The sequence below is a fragment of the Bombus flavifrons genome, chromosome 10 (assembly GCF_040668555.2).
Source record: "Bombus flavifrons isolate JBK064 chromosome 10, iyBomFlav1_principal, whole genome shotgun sequence".
NCBI lineage: Eukaryota > Metazoa > Arthropoda > Insecta > Hymenoptera > Apidae > Bombus > Bombus flavifrons.
Genome location: NC_138451.1, coordinates 11,382,609 through 11,396,698, shown reverse-complemented (window position 1 = coordinate 11,396,698; position 14,090 = coordinate 11,382,609). Strand labels below are relative to the sequence as shown.

The window sequence follows — 14,090 nt, the reverse complement described above, 5'->3', positions numbered from 1 at the left end:
CAAATTTTAAACTGCAAGTTCTGAACACAGAACACCGGCATTCCATTCACACTGAATGATACGTGGAAAGGAAGTCCGAACGGCGAACTGCTCGTGACTGTCTCACGAAATCGTTACAGCTGTACACGGCAGTTATTTGTACGATGGTTTGCTGTGCGGTTTATACTCGTAATACTTTGGTTTGAGACACGTACGTAGCGTGGATACGAAAGGCGGTTTGATTTCCGTACCAAGTCGGTTACAAATTCCCGTCTACGTACCGTGTTTCGCTTGACACATGCGTGATCTACGTATAACTTCGTATACACAGTGCTGCGGTCGGTATCGCTTCCAGACGTACAATGCAGGCATCGTGGATCGCATTCAATTCTCTCGATTAGTATCCAGTGGGGATCGATGAGCACGCATCCTTACATAATGGGGCCCCGCTCACAACCCACTCCGTCACCGATTCTTCAGGAAGATCACGCGAATCGGGCAAGTAACGTGGTGAGAAAGTTGTTACGATTGAGACATACTTCCACTTTTCGATGAATCTGCGTATGTAACTGATATGGTTTTAAGCTGATGTTCCTATGCTTATGACTAGACTACGGAGTTTTATCTAATTTCATGTTTCTGAGAATGTAATGAAAAGAGTAAAATCTCGGTAGAAAATAATTTTCCTGCCAAGTATTGTGGAAAACGCTACGCTATGAGCATACTGTATATTTTTTGAAATTGCAAGTATCCTGTGCAATTTATCGCTTTCAAACAATTCCGCAGTCTGCTTATGACTGTATACATATATAAATACATATGTATTTCAGGATAGAAATTTCGAATGTATGTATATTTTGGTATATTTGTAATATAGAAGTGCATCGTATAAGAGAAATATAAAAATTCGAAGAAAAGATTATTTTTTCGCGTAAAACGATTCCTAATTTTTTAACTATGGTGTGCCTTACTCCGTTTAGATGTTCCAGAACTCAGCGAATTCGTCGGCAAATCTAAATGGTCCTTGGAAAGTGAACGATTATTTTCTGGCAAGCTAGTGCGTATTGGTATTGCAGGCAATGCACAGGTTCGTCAACACAATAGCTCGTTGTGCTAACGATGAATTATTCTTCAGCTTAACGATGGAACTCTGTGGTCAAGTCGAGGTTCGCAATATAGATTTTACCAAGTTGGAGTTCATGGAATTTGGTTGTAAAAAAAAAAGCTTCGATTTGTCGAGAAACGACACTACCAGCCCGCGGTACTGGCCAATGATCTCGAGCAGACCTTCAATAGGACGATTCTGGAACAGTTACTAATGAATGCTTTGCCGACTTGCACCGAAGGTAAAAATATAAAAAATAATTTCTATGCTCTTCTTACTTATATTTCTCATTTTTATTGCAATGTAAATTTTAGAGGGTTATATATGATAATCCAGTTCACTATTAACGCTAGAACTGTTGACGATCAAGATGTAACACTTGTACCAAGGAAATGAAAATGGCAGATACACGAAAACAAACATAATTCAAAAGGCAAACTTTTATTCATATATTGTATAGAAAATTACAAAATTGCAGAGTTAAGTGAGTGTGTATTTACGAAGAGTATGAAGTGAATTTCATATAAAAATACGTTGACGTACAAACGATGTATTACCTTGATTACCAAAGCAGATTTCTTGCTGCTGGTCTGTCTGAGCATGAGTGACAACGTGGGCAGTGCATTGGAAGGCGTTGTCCTGACGATGACGTTGCTCATACAGCTGTACCTTTACGCTTACACAGGCTACGCTGCTGTCACGCGCTCAGAAGCAGTAAAAGGGTAGACAAAACATCCTATATGCCACAGCTATCGAAACAATGGCCAGATAGTAACGGAATAGCCGCCTCTGATATATACCCGACGATAACCCTTCCAGAGGTACTAAAACCTCAAGATAAGAACCCTCCCAAATCAGCGTTCGACTCCTTTTTGTTATAACACCCTGAACCGCTACTCTGTTGAATTCGTACAATAAATTTTACTACTATATCTAAAGTTCAATTCTTTACCTTATTTGTGAAACGTTCGAACTGTGACGCAAGGAGATCTCACCGATAATCTGTCAATCTCGTGATTTCTCGTGTCTCCCACGTGACACTGCCGAGTCTCGATCCAGGGAGATCGCACAAACCGTCTACAATTTACCGTATCAACCTCGTGAGGACACTTAGCAAAATACTCGCAATGATTCGTGGGAACTTGTCATACCACGTGACAGAATGAAAATTCCTCTCGATGAATATATTCACGTTCAAAGAAATACGACAGACACCAGGCTTCTTACTTCTTCGTTTTGAAAGTAACGCGAGGCATATGACGACCATTTGATCGCGAGTGCTATGTATTCCTCTCTACATTCTCGGTGCATTGCTAGTGGAGCAAAGGCGATATTACAGTAATTCGATGAGGAAGAGCGAAATTTTCTCAAATGTACGACTCAAATTTCCTCAAACATACCTACGTACGAAGCATGCTATAACCTATTAAACATAACTACAAAATGGTTTGGATCGTTGTATGCGAATAAATAAGAAATTTTCCAAAGTGCAATTTCGAGAACGCCCATCACGATCGCACTATCTGCTTGCGACGAAAATAATCGAATTGCAATTTAGACGAAGCGGTTTTTCCACTTTCCATATAAGAAAGGGTAGCTTCTTACTATAAGAAAATAGATCTTTGTTCTTTACATTTCTTTACATAATATTGAAACCTTAGCCTGACAATTTCCGATGAAAGATGAATACCCTACGTAAACACAGATCAATTTTCAAAGCGCATGTGTAGTATAACAACTTATTATATAAGTTGAATATTCTTTGAAAACACGGACTGATTTTCAAGACGAATGGCACTGGACGACAGTAGCAACGTATTACTTATTAATCCTGCAGAAGCATGGCAATAAAGTATTTCCCTACAAAGTAAACTACACTAGAATTTTCTTGTGCCCACTGGACGATAGATAATTGAGCGATTATAGTAGAATAAAAGATAAACCGGAACATAGAAATACAATTCGTGAGCATGAGGGAAGAAAGAAAGGGTGCATACGCACGATTACGCGGAATTATTTGTCGATCTTTGTGTTGTGAGCATGAAGACGACATTGAATAAAGATTTCGCTTACGCGATAACTCCGATGAAGATCATGTCGTGGCCTGTTGGTACCTGGCCTCTTCAAGACTACAATATTCTTTCCGCCATGCGTGTCATATTCACGATTTTTCTTGTGGTATGAAATTTTTGCCATTCTGTTTCGATGTTAACATGTATATATACTCGGAGACAAGAATTGAGTGAACAAATAAGTGGAACTTGTCTTGGTGATATATTTAAATTTTATTTATTATACACCGGTGTGCAAAATTAAAGAAATACCCAATTTTCACCGAAAAATTGCTGATATTAAAAGTGTGATAAAATCGTTACAAGGAAGCATACAGCAATCATTCTATGCTCATTTTAAATCAAAAAACCACTATTTTCAGAAGTTTCCGGAATTTATCCCACAGAGTTTCCTGCATCATGTAGTAGAGTGAGAATGCGAAGCTGCTTTCACGTTCCGAATGTATTTCAAATTTAACAGATTCTACAGACGTTAAAAAATTTTGTTTAGATCTAAAATGACGCGCGATAATTTGTCCGATGTCTTACTGAACTTTGAGTATTCAGCAGATATTATAATAATAGCGTAAGCAGCCTCTTGTGAGCATTGAACATTCGGAAATTAAGTGTTTCCTTAATTTTGCATGCCAGTGGATATCATTATAGTACAAAAATTATTTAATGGATAATTGAAATAATTGAACATTTTTGCATAAACAGTACCTATTTAAAGAAACTTCATTGATACAAATTTCAATAATCTGCCCATATACTTTTGTCCGAACGTGATAAGTAAACTTCCTAGAAAATTCGCAATCATCCGCACCACGATGCAAATTCCACTTCGTAAATTTTATTATTATTGCACATTATTTGTGTTCTTCTTCAGAAACAAATGACTTATTTTGATAAATTTGATTATGGCAAGGAAATTGTGTAAACAATAGTGAATTAAAAAGGAAATTAAAATGTGATTTCGGAGCAGCTAAAATTGACGTGTTTAAAAATTCTTATTCTTTTATAGCTACTAATGCTAATGATCGTGCAATTGGAGATGTATTTAGACAGCAGTGACGCTGAGAAGAATCTGGACGGTCTAGTACTTATTACTTGCGGCATTCTGGCAATGTCAAAGATCCTGCAGTTTCGTATTCGCCCTGCTGGCCTTATCTCAAATTTTACCTCGGCGGTTAAAGATTATAACGAATTGAATGACCAAGAGAAACGAGTGATTGTACGAAGACACGCTTACATGGGCAGAGTGGCAGGTATCAGTGTGGTATTTTTCGCATATTTCGGTTCAACTCTCTTCATGACTGTGCCAATGCTGGCTGCAGAGGAAGTGGAAGATATAGTTAACGTAACGGAAGATAATACTCCGGAATACCCTATACCTTCCGAAAAAGTGATGGAATTTATAAAAATGCCGGATAATTTATACTTCATTGTTTTTATCATGGAGTACTTGATGTTGTTATTAACGAGCAGTGGAAATCTAGGTAATGTATCGCCGTGTCTTATGCGCCGTGTCATGCGAATCAATTCCACAATTTGACAAGTGAAAGAAAACGATAAGTAGGGGCAAAATGTGTTGCATATACTTTGAAATTGCAATCCACAGCTTTGTATTATCTGCTCTTGAGATGTTGCGTTCCAATTATTCATTTTGAACAAAGAAAGTAAGTACTTGAAAGAAAATGGAATTGATGAGTTTGGGTTCAAAGAGGCACGAATACCGTTACACGTCGAAAGTAGCATTAGTGTCTTGCTTATTTATTTTTCAATTTAAATTAGGTAGCGATTCGTTGTTCTTCGGTATTATTTTTCATCTGTGCGGTCAAGTGGAAGTTCTGAGGCTAGAGTTCAGCAGACTGAGCAACGAGAACGAAAAAGCAAAGGAACATTTCAACGTGTTAACCAAGAGGCATGTTTACTTACTGAACCTAGCCAAAATGCTGGACGATACGATCAGCTCTATCTTGGCTGTGCAACTATTCACGAGTTGTATACTTATTTGTACAACCGGTGAACATTCTTACATTACTTGATAAAATGACGCGAAGCACAATGGCATAAGTTTATTTAAATTTAATTAATTTATTATGATGATTTGCATCTGTTTTTAGGACTTCAATTCATTATCGCTCTGAGCGTTGGAAACATCGTCATGACGATAAAAACGTTTATAGTACTGAGCACTCTGTTGGTGCAATTGTTTGCATACAGCTACGTGGGCGAATATTTAAAGCTTCAAATGGAAGGCATCGGTGATTCGGTGTATTTCTGCAGCTGGTACGATATACCGAAAAGTGTGGCAAGAGATATTATTTATGTTATTATGAGAACTCAAGATCCAGTTTTCCTGAAGGCTGGAAGATTCTTTATTGTTAATATGGAAACGTACATGAGTATTATGAAAACTTCTATGTCGTATCTCTCAGTTCTGCGGGTAATGATAAATGCTTGAGAACTTGTATAATATAGAAATCTAGGAAGCTATATTAATATAATAAAGCACAATAAAGTATTTAGTATTATTAAAATATTTGGTGATTTAACATTCATTTCAAATACTCAAAATCAAATTGATCGTGTGTCCGCAGCAGATCGATAAGTTCAATAAGCTGTAGTTAATAATTCGTGCGACGACCAACAGATGATACACACACAAAACATTTAAATATACAGGTGTTCGGCTAAGTGCAGTAAATTTAAGGGTGATTCCTGAAAACCAAATAAAACGAAAATTAAGAATAATAAATTACGTTTTCAGCTTAGTCTTTTACTTATTGACATTTAAAAAATGGCCAAAAATCCCTGCACGCGAGCAATCCTCCTTACAAGAGCGATAGTGGGTCAACCTAAGCAGCGGGGTACACAGGGATTCTTCAAAATCGAACGATATATGAGCAGCAGCTTACCTCGTACAAGTCACGGAGTGTAAGATTATGACATTTGAAGACGTAAACCATTCTGCACGACGTTTTGTAAGAGAAATCGTAGATTAAACATTACTGTCTACTCATTAAAATCCACAGCTGCATATCGAAAAGAGCCTCATGAAATTTTCGAATAGAGACGATTAATGTTTTCTCTAAACATTTGCTTCCATAAATAATCAATAAATAATAGCACATATAATCAATGTTTACACAAACTTCACACACGTACCACGAACATCACCGTCGGGTATCCAGAGAAAAATCAATCGTACATTGAATGGCGTCGTCCTGATGATGACGTTGCTCATACAACTGTACCTTTACGCTTACGCAGGCGATGCTGTCGAACCTCGATCGGAAGAAATTGTGCAAGCCGTAGAATCTACTCTGGTATTAGCCTTGAGGACACTTAGCAAGATACTTACAATGAATCGTGGGAACTTGTCGTACCTCGTGACAGAATGAAAATTCCTCTCGATGAATATATTCACTTTCAAAGAAATACAACAGACACCAGGCTTCTTACTTCTTCGTTTTGAAAGTAACGCGAGGCATATGAAGACCATTTGATCGCGAGTGCTATGTATTCCTCTCTACGTTCTCGGTGCATTGCTAGTGGAACAAAGGGAATATTTCTGTAATTCGATGAGGAAGAGCGAAATTTTCTCTAATGTACGACTTAAACTTCCACAAACATACCTACGTACGAAGCATGCTATAATCTATTAAACATAAGTACGCAATGGTTTGGATCGTTGTATGCAAATAAATAAGAAATTTTCCAGAGTGCAATTTCGAGGACGCCGATCACGACCGTACCATTTGCTGCGAAAATAATCGATTGCACTTTAGACGATTCGGGTCTTCCACTTTTCTTATAAGAAAGGGTAGCTTCTTACTATAAGAAAATAGATCTTTGTCTTTACATTTGCTTACATAACGTTGAAACTCTAGCTTGACAGTTTCCGATGAAAGATGAATATCCTACGAAAACACAGATCAATTTTCGAAGCGAATGTGTAGTGTAACATCTTACTATAGAAGTTGAACATTCTTTGAAAACACGGTCTAATTTGCGAAACGAATGGCGTTGAACGACAGAAGCAACGTATTAGTTATTAATCACGTAGAAGCATGACAATAATGTATTTATCGACGATGTAACCCCCCACTGGAATTTTCTAGGAAATGTGCTTACTGTACTGTAGATAATTGAGCGATTATGGTAAAATAAAAGAAAAGCCGGAAAATCGAAACACAATTCGTAAGCATAAAGAAGAAAGGAAAGGGTATGTATTCACGAATGAGCGGAATTATTTGTCGATCTTCATCTTGTGAGGATGAAGGCGACGTCGAGTAAAGATTTCGCTTACGCGATGGCTCCGTTCAAGATCCTGTCGTGGCCTGTTGGTACCTGGCCTCTTCAACACTACGATATCTTTTCCGCTATACGTGCCGTAATCACGAGTTTTCTTTTGGTATGAAACTCATATCATTCTGTTTGGAAATTAACGTGTGTGTATACTGAGAGACAAAAATTGAGTGGGCAAATAGGTGAAACTAGTCCTAGCGATATATATTTAAATTTTATTTATTATACACCGGTGTGCAAAATTTCTGAACAGCTGAAATTGACGCGTTTAAAAATTCTTATTCTTTTATAGCTACTAATGATAATGATCGTGCAATCGGAGATGTATTTAGACACCAGCGACGCTGAGAAGAATCTGGACGCTGTAGTAATACTAACTTGCGGCTATTTGGCAGTGTCAAAGGTCCTGCAGTTTCGCATTCACCCTGCTGGCCTTATCTCAAATTTTACCTCGGCGGTTAAGGATTATAACGAATTGAATGACCAAGAAAAACGAGTGATAGTACGAAGACACGCTTACATGGGCAGAGTGGCAGGTATCAGTGGGGTACTTTTCGCATATTTCAGCGCAACTCTCTTCACGACTTTGCCTATGCTGGCTGCAGAGGAAATGAAAGATATAGTTAACGTAACGGAAGAAAATATTCCGGAATATCCTATACCTTCCGAAAAAGTAGTGGCACTTGTAAAAATACCGGAAAATTTATACTTCATGGTTTTTATCGTAGAGTACTTGATGTTGCTATTAACGAGCAATGGAAATCTAGGTAATGAATTGTCGTGTTATACGAATTACTCATTGTCAGGAGCCATGCCAATCAATTCCACAATTTAAAAAATAAAAGGGAATGATAAATAGGAGCATCATTTGTTGCATATACTTTGAAATTACAATCCACAGCCTTATATTCTCTGTTGGTAAAATATTGAATAATATATTGAATTATATTGAATAATTATTAATTTTGAACTATGAAGGTAGCAACTTCACACCCAGTGGAATTCGTCAGTTTGGCTTCTGAGAGGCTGAATTACTACTATTGTCTCAGCGTAGCTCAAAGCTTATTTATTTTTAAATATGAATTAGGAAACGATTCCTTGTTTTTCGGTATCACTTTTCACCTGTGCGGTCAAGTAGAAATTCTGAAACTTGATTTCAAAAGACTACGAAACGAAAACGAAAGAACAAACGAACGTTTCAACGTATTAACCAAGAGGCATGTTTACTTACTGAACCTGGCCAAAATGCTGGACGATACGATCAGCTCTATCTTGGCTGTGCAACTATTCACGAGTTGTATACTTATTTGTACAAGCGGTGAACATTTTTACATCACTTGATAAAATGTTATTAAATGGCATAAATTTATCTAAATACGATGAACGTGTTGGAATGATTTACGTCTGTTTTCAGGACTACAGTTCATTATCGCTCTGAGTGTTGGAAACATCGTCATGACGATAAAAACGTTTTTAGTACTGAGCACTCTATTGGTGCAATTATTTGCATACAGCTACGTGGGCGATTATTTAAAGCGTCAAATGGAAGGCATCGGCGACTCGATATATTCCTGCAGTTGGTACGATATACCGAATAGTGTGGCAAAAGATATTATTTATGTTATTATGAGAACTCAAGATCCAGTTTATCTGAAGGCTGGAAGATTCTTTATCGTTAATATGGAAACGTACATGAGTATTATGAAAACTTCTATGTCGTATCTCTCAGTTCTACGGGTAATGATAAGTACTTAAGGCCTTGTATAATACAAAAATGGAGGGGGCGGGGTATATTTATCTAATAAAGCTCAACAAGATATGTAATATTGTACTTTTGATGACTAAATATTCATTACAAATGCTCAAAATCAAATTGATCGAATGTGCGTAATCGATTGTCTCAGTATTCTGTTGTCGTCGATTATTCGTGCAATGACCGAAAACATTTGAAATATATATGTATGCACATCATTATTACATTGACACTTGTAGCTTCAAAACTCAATCGCTTTGGCATTTGAAGGGCTTCGTAACCGATAAGTTTAAGTCAACCTTCCGTTTCTACTTACGCGTTAGTAAATCTTTCAGTCGACGGAAGATTTTAATTCGGGAATTAAGAAATTTCAAATCTCAATAACGCACTGATATAGATCAATAAAATTAATATGAAAAATCGAAAATTTGTTGCTCGTTCCATTAAAGGGTAAAATGAAAACTAAATTAAAGGGTAAAAGCAGGGTCAGGTACAATTAGTCTATTACCTTGATCACCAAACCAAGTTTCATGTCCCTGAGCTACCTCAGCGCGAGAGACAACATCGGTGCAGTGAAAAATGCAGTCCTGATGGTGAACTGACTCGCAGAGCTGTACCTCTAGGTCTACTCAGATAAATCGCCCTGCTATCGATCTCGATGACGTGTAGCAATCGATCTGAAGCTAATAACGAACAGCAAAAGTTGATCGTACCACGCAACAGCTGGGAAATTTCGAAAAAATGAACATATTCGCTTCCAAAGAAACACTGACGACACCAGCCTTTTACTTGTCCGTTTTGAAAGTAATACGGTACACGTGAAAACCATCTGATCGCGAGTATTATGTATTCCTTCGGCGACCCTCGATATATCCCGCGTGTAACAAAGGCGGCATTACTGTTCCTCGACGAGGAAGTACAACGAAACTCTCTTACGAACAACTCACACTTTCATAAACATATGCATGCACAAAGCATGCTATAATTTACTACACATGAGCATATAGTGGTTTGCATTAGTATGTACGAATATACGTGGCATTTTGTACAATACAATTTCGAAAGACACCGATCACGATCAGACCATTTGCTTGCGTTGAAAATAATCGATAGCAATTTAGACGTTTCAGTTCTTCCACTTTCAGTATAAGATAGAGTATTTTCCTGGTATAAGAAAATAGATCTTAGCTCTTCGCGCTTACTTACATATCGTTGTAACTGATAGTTTCCGATGAATATCTTCCGTATCAGATCAATTTTCAAAGCGAGTGTACGGTTTAATAACTGATTATGAAAATTGAATATTCTTTGGAAACACAATCTAATTTTTAGAAGAAATGACGCACGACGACAGAAACCATCATACAGAAGTATGGCAATAGAATATTTATCTAAAAAGTAACCGGCCTACTGGAATTTTCTTGGAAATGTATAGTAGACGTGGAAACGATAACCTAGTGGACGATAGATAATTGAGCGATTACAGTTGAATAAGACATAATACGAGAAATAAAAATGCACAATTTGTTACTATGTAGGAAGAAAGAAACGGAACGTATTCATGATTACGCGAAATTGTTTGTCTACATTTTGTGAGGATGAAGGCATCGCGCAGTAAAGATTTTGCTTACGCGATGACTCCGTTGAAGATCGTGTCGTGGCCAGTTGGTACCTGGCCTCTTCAAGATTACGATATCTTCTCTGCTACGCGTGCGATAATCGCAATTTCACTTTTGGTATGAAACTTTTCTCATTCTGTTTCAAAGTTAATATGTATGCTATATAGTCGGGAACAAAAATAAGTTGTCAAATAAGTGGAACCAGCTCTATTGTTACATATTTAAATTTTACGTATTATATATCATTATAATACATTCGTCTAAAACGATGCTTCTAGAAGTCACTTTTAGTTAATTTCATAATTATTGCAGCACATTAAAAAATGTCGTCCTTTTCTAGCTATTAATGTTAACCATCCTGCACATTGAAATGTATTTGGATAGCAGCGATGCCGAGAAGAATCTTGACGGTCTAGCATTAATTACTTGCGGTATTTTGGCAGTATCAAAGGTCATCCGTTTTCGTATTCGGCCGGGTGGCCTTATCTCGAATTTTACCTCGGCGGTTAAGGATTATGACGAACTGAAAGATCAAGAGAAACGAGTGATAGTGCGAAGACACGCTTACATGGCCAGACTGGCGTGTGGCAGTGTGATATCTTTCGCGTATTTCACCTCGACCATTATGATGACTCTGCCTATGCTGGTTGGGGAGAAAGAGGAAGATAATGTTAACGTGACAGAAGAAAGTACACCGGGCTACCCTATACCTTCCGAGTATGTAATGCAAATTATACAATTGCCGGACAATTTGTATTTCATTGTTTTTATCGTCGAGTACTTGATGCTGATATTCCTGAGTACTGGAAATCTAGGTAATCCTGTCATACGAATCAGTCACTATCAGAAGCCATGCTAATCAACTCCATAAGTTGAAATGTAGAGATGAATGATAAGTACGCGCATAATTTGTCGAAAGGTAATTTGCAATTACAATTCCTTTGCTTATGGCGATAGAAAAAGAAAGTATTGGACGATGATTTCGAGGGACATATGATCTGAAATGAATAATTTTCTTATAAGTAATTGTGTGACAGAATCACAATGATCAACTTCATTTTCTGATGAAAATGCTGATGGTATACGACGTCTTTTTTTATTTATATTGATCCCTTACAATAATCTCTTAAAACTTGATGTACGAATTTACGCCACTTGACTTATACATATAGATGTGACACATTACAACAAATCAAAGTATACCGTGAAAAAATTTTACTATTGGACTTGAACCTCGTGTGTACGTAGCGTGTGTTTGGCATGTGATTAATATTCATTTAATGTACGTTCAAAATAGTGTTTAAAAAGATCAACTACGAAAGCAGTGTTTAAAACGATTAAAACGATAAATGAGTAACTCTAAATACGATTATTACACTATCCGGCCTGCAATTTTTGTTGTTAAAATGTAGAACAGCAACTATTCGTTTTGAGCGATGATATTAAAAATTTGAAGCAGAATGGAATTGATTAGTCTGGGATCTGAATGACCTAAAATACCTATACATGCTCATAGTAGGACAAAAAATTCATTTATTTATATTGAAATGTGAATTAGGCAGCGATTCGTTGTTCTTCGGTATCATTTTTCACCTGTGCGGTCAGGTAGAAATTCTGAGGCTTGAGTTCAATAGGTTGAACAACGAGAACGAAAAAGCAATGGAACATTTCATCTCATTAACCAAGAGGCATATTTACTTGCTGAAGTTAGCCAAAATGCTGAGCGAGACCATCAGCTCCATCTTGGCTATGCAACTATTTTCGAGTTGTATACTTATTTGTACAAGCGGTGAATATTGTTACATCACTTAATCGAACAACGCGAAGCACAATGGCATAAGTCTATTTAAATGCGATTAATGTATTATGATGATTTGCATCTGTTTTTAGGACTTCAATTTATTATCGCTCTGAAAATTGGAAACATCGTCATGACAGTAAAGACATTTATAGTATCGAGCACGCTACTGCTGCAATTATTTGCATACAGCTACGTGGGCGAATATTTAAAGCGTCAAATGGAAGGCGTCGGTAACTCGGTGTATTTCTGTAGTTGGTACGATATACCGAAATGTGTGGCAAAAGATATTATTTATATCATTATGAGAGGTCAAGACCCAGTTTTCCTGAGGGCTGGAAAATTCTTTGTTGTTAATATGGAAACATACATGAGTATTGTAAAAACTTCTATGTCGTATCTCTCAGTTCTACGGGTAATGGTAAATGCTTGAGGCCTTGTATAATATAGAAATCTAGGAAGTTATGTTAATCTAATAAAGCACAATAAAATATTTAGTATTATAAAAACATTTGGTGATTCAGTATTCATTTCAAACGCTCAAAATCAAATTGATCGAATGTGCGCAGTGAATTGGCTCAATAAGCTGTAGTTAATAATTCGTGCAATGACCGACAGAAGATACAACAGTGTCGTTTATGTATCGTAGTATCACCACGCGTCGAAAACGTTTGAAATATATGTATACGTAAAGACACAATTAAATAGATGATATATAAATACAGATTGAATTATGGTAATTAATGAAAGTTTGTTTGGTGACGTGCTGAAATTAAATGCTGTTTGCCTGTAAAAACTGGTATATATTATTCGTTCGCGTTCTATCTCCATATTTTTCATATGAATGTGAAATTGAACATATTCTCAATCACAAAACACTATGTTTGCAATCTCTTGGAGTATAAGTAGATTAGGAAGGTATCACTGGTTTTGGAACGAACAACTTAGAAGAAAATTGAAATTGCTTAGCTAGTCAAGATTGAGCAGGACGAGAATTTGAAAATCGAATCGCGTCTAGCAATGGGACATATTACTTATCCCGTGAATCGATAGTATCTGTACAAACGGTCCGTGTTTCCAGGCGCTGTACAGCGGAAAGCGTGTAGTCAGCGGCTGAAGAAAGTTGAGAGACGAAATATATATGAAAAAAATGCTCAATATATTCTAATTTCGTCATGGTACAATGGCACATGGAGGGAACAACGTTCTTTGTGCGTTAAAGCCAGATATTGCAATAAATGTACATGTACATACCTACAAGCTTGAAAACACGCTGACATTTCGAATACCTCCACGCCTCGATATCTATCGGGTCAAGTAAGCATCGATGCCACACTAATGACAGACAATCAGATGAAGACACGCACAACATCTTAGTCCAAACAACAACCAGCAGTTCGTTCTGTTCAGATGAACGTGAATTCAAAATTTGCTGCAGCGTAGGGTCGGGAATTCGACCTCAGCAGTGATC

General features: G+C 37.1%; 3 protein-coding genes across 3 annotated transcripts; all 3 read left to right on the top strand.

Annotated features, from left to right (window-relative positions):
• The first annotated feature begins 2,773 nt into the window (after positions 1-2,773).
• Positions 2,774-5,602, top strand: LOC138184476 (odorant receptor 13a-like). Its single transcript, XM_069122481.1, has 4 exons — positions 2,774-3,262; positions 4,160-4,634; positions 4,930-5,160; positions 5,262-5,602. Exons 1-4 carry the CDS (start codon positions 3,125-3,127, stop codon positions 5,600-5,602), a joined length of 1,185 nt encoding a protein of 394 aa, XP_068978582.1. The 5' UTR covers positions 2,774-3,124.
• Positions 5,603-7,417: 1,815 nt separating this feature from the next.
• On the top strand, positions 7,418-9,271 carry LOC138184475 (odorant receptor 10-like). Its single transcript, XM_069122480.1, has 4 exons — positions 7,418-7,555; positions 7,742-8,216; positions 8,537-8,767; positions 8,864-9,271. The coding sequence occupies exons 1-4, from the start codon at positions 7,418-7,420 to the stop codon at positions 9,202-9,204; spliced, it is 1,185 nt and encodes a 394-aa protein (XP_068978581.1). The 3' UTR covers positions 9,205-9,271.
• A 1,529-nt stretch (positions 9,272-10,800) lies between these two features.
• LOC138184361 (odorant receptor 4-like) lies at positions 10,801-13,052 on the top strand. The gene is made up of 4 exons (XM_069122244.1): positions 10,801-10,938; positions 11,162-11,636; positions 12,380-12,610; positions 12,712-13,052. Exons 1-4 carry the CDS (start codon positions 10,801-10,803, stop codon positions 13,050-13,052), a joined length of 1,185 nt encoding a protein of 394 aa, XP_068978345.1.
• Positions 13,053-14,090: the final 1,038 nt, after the last annotated feature.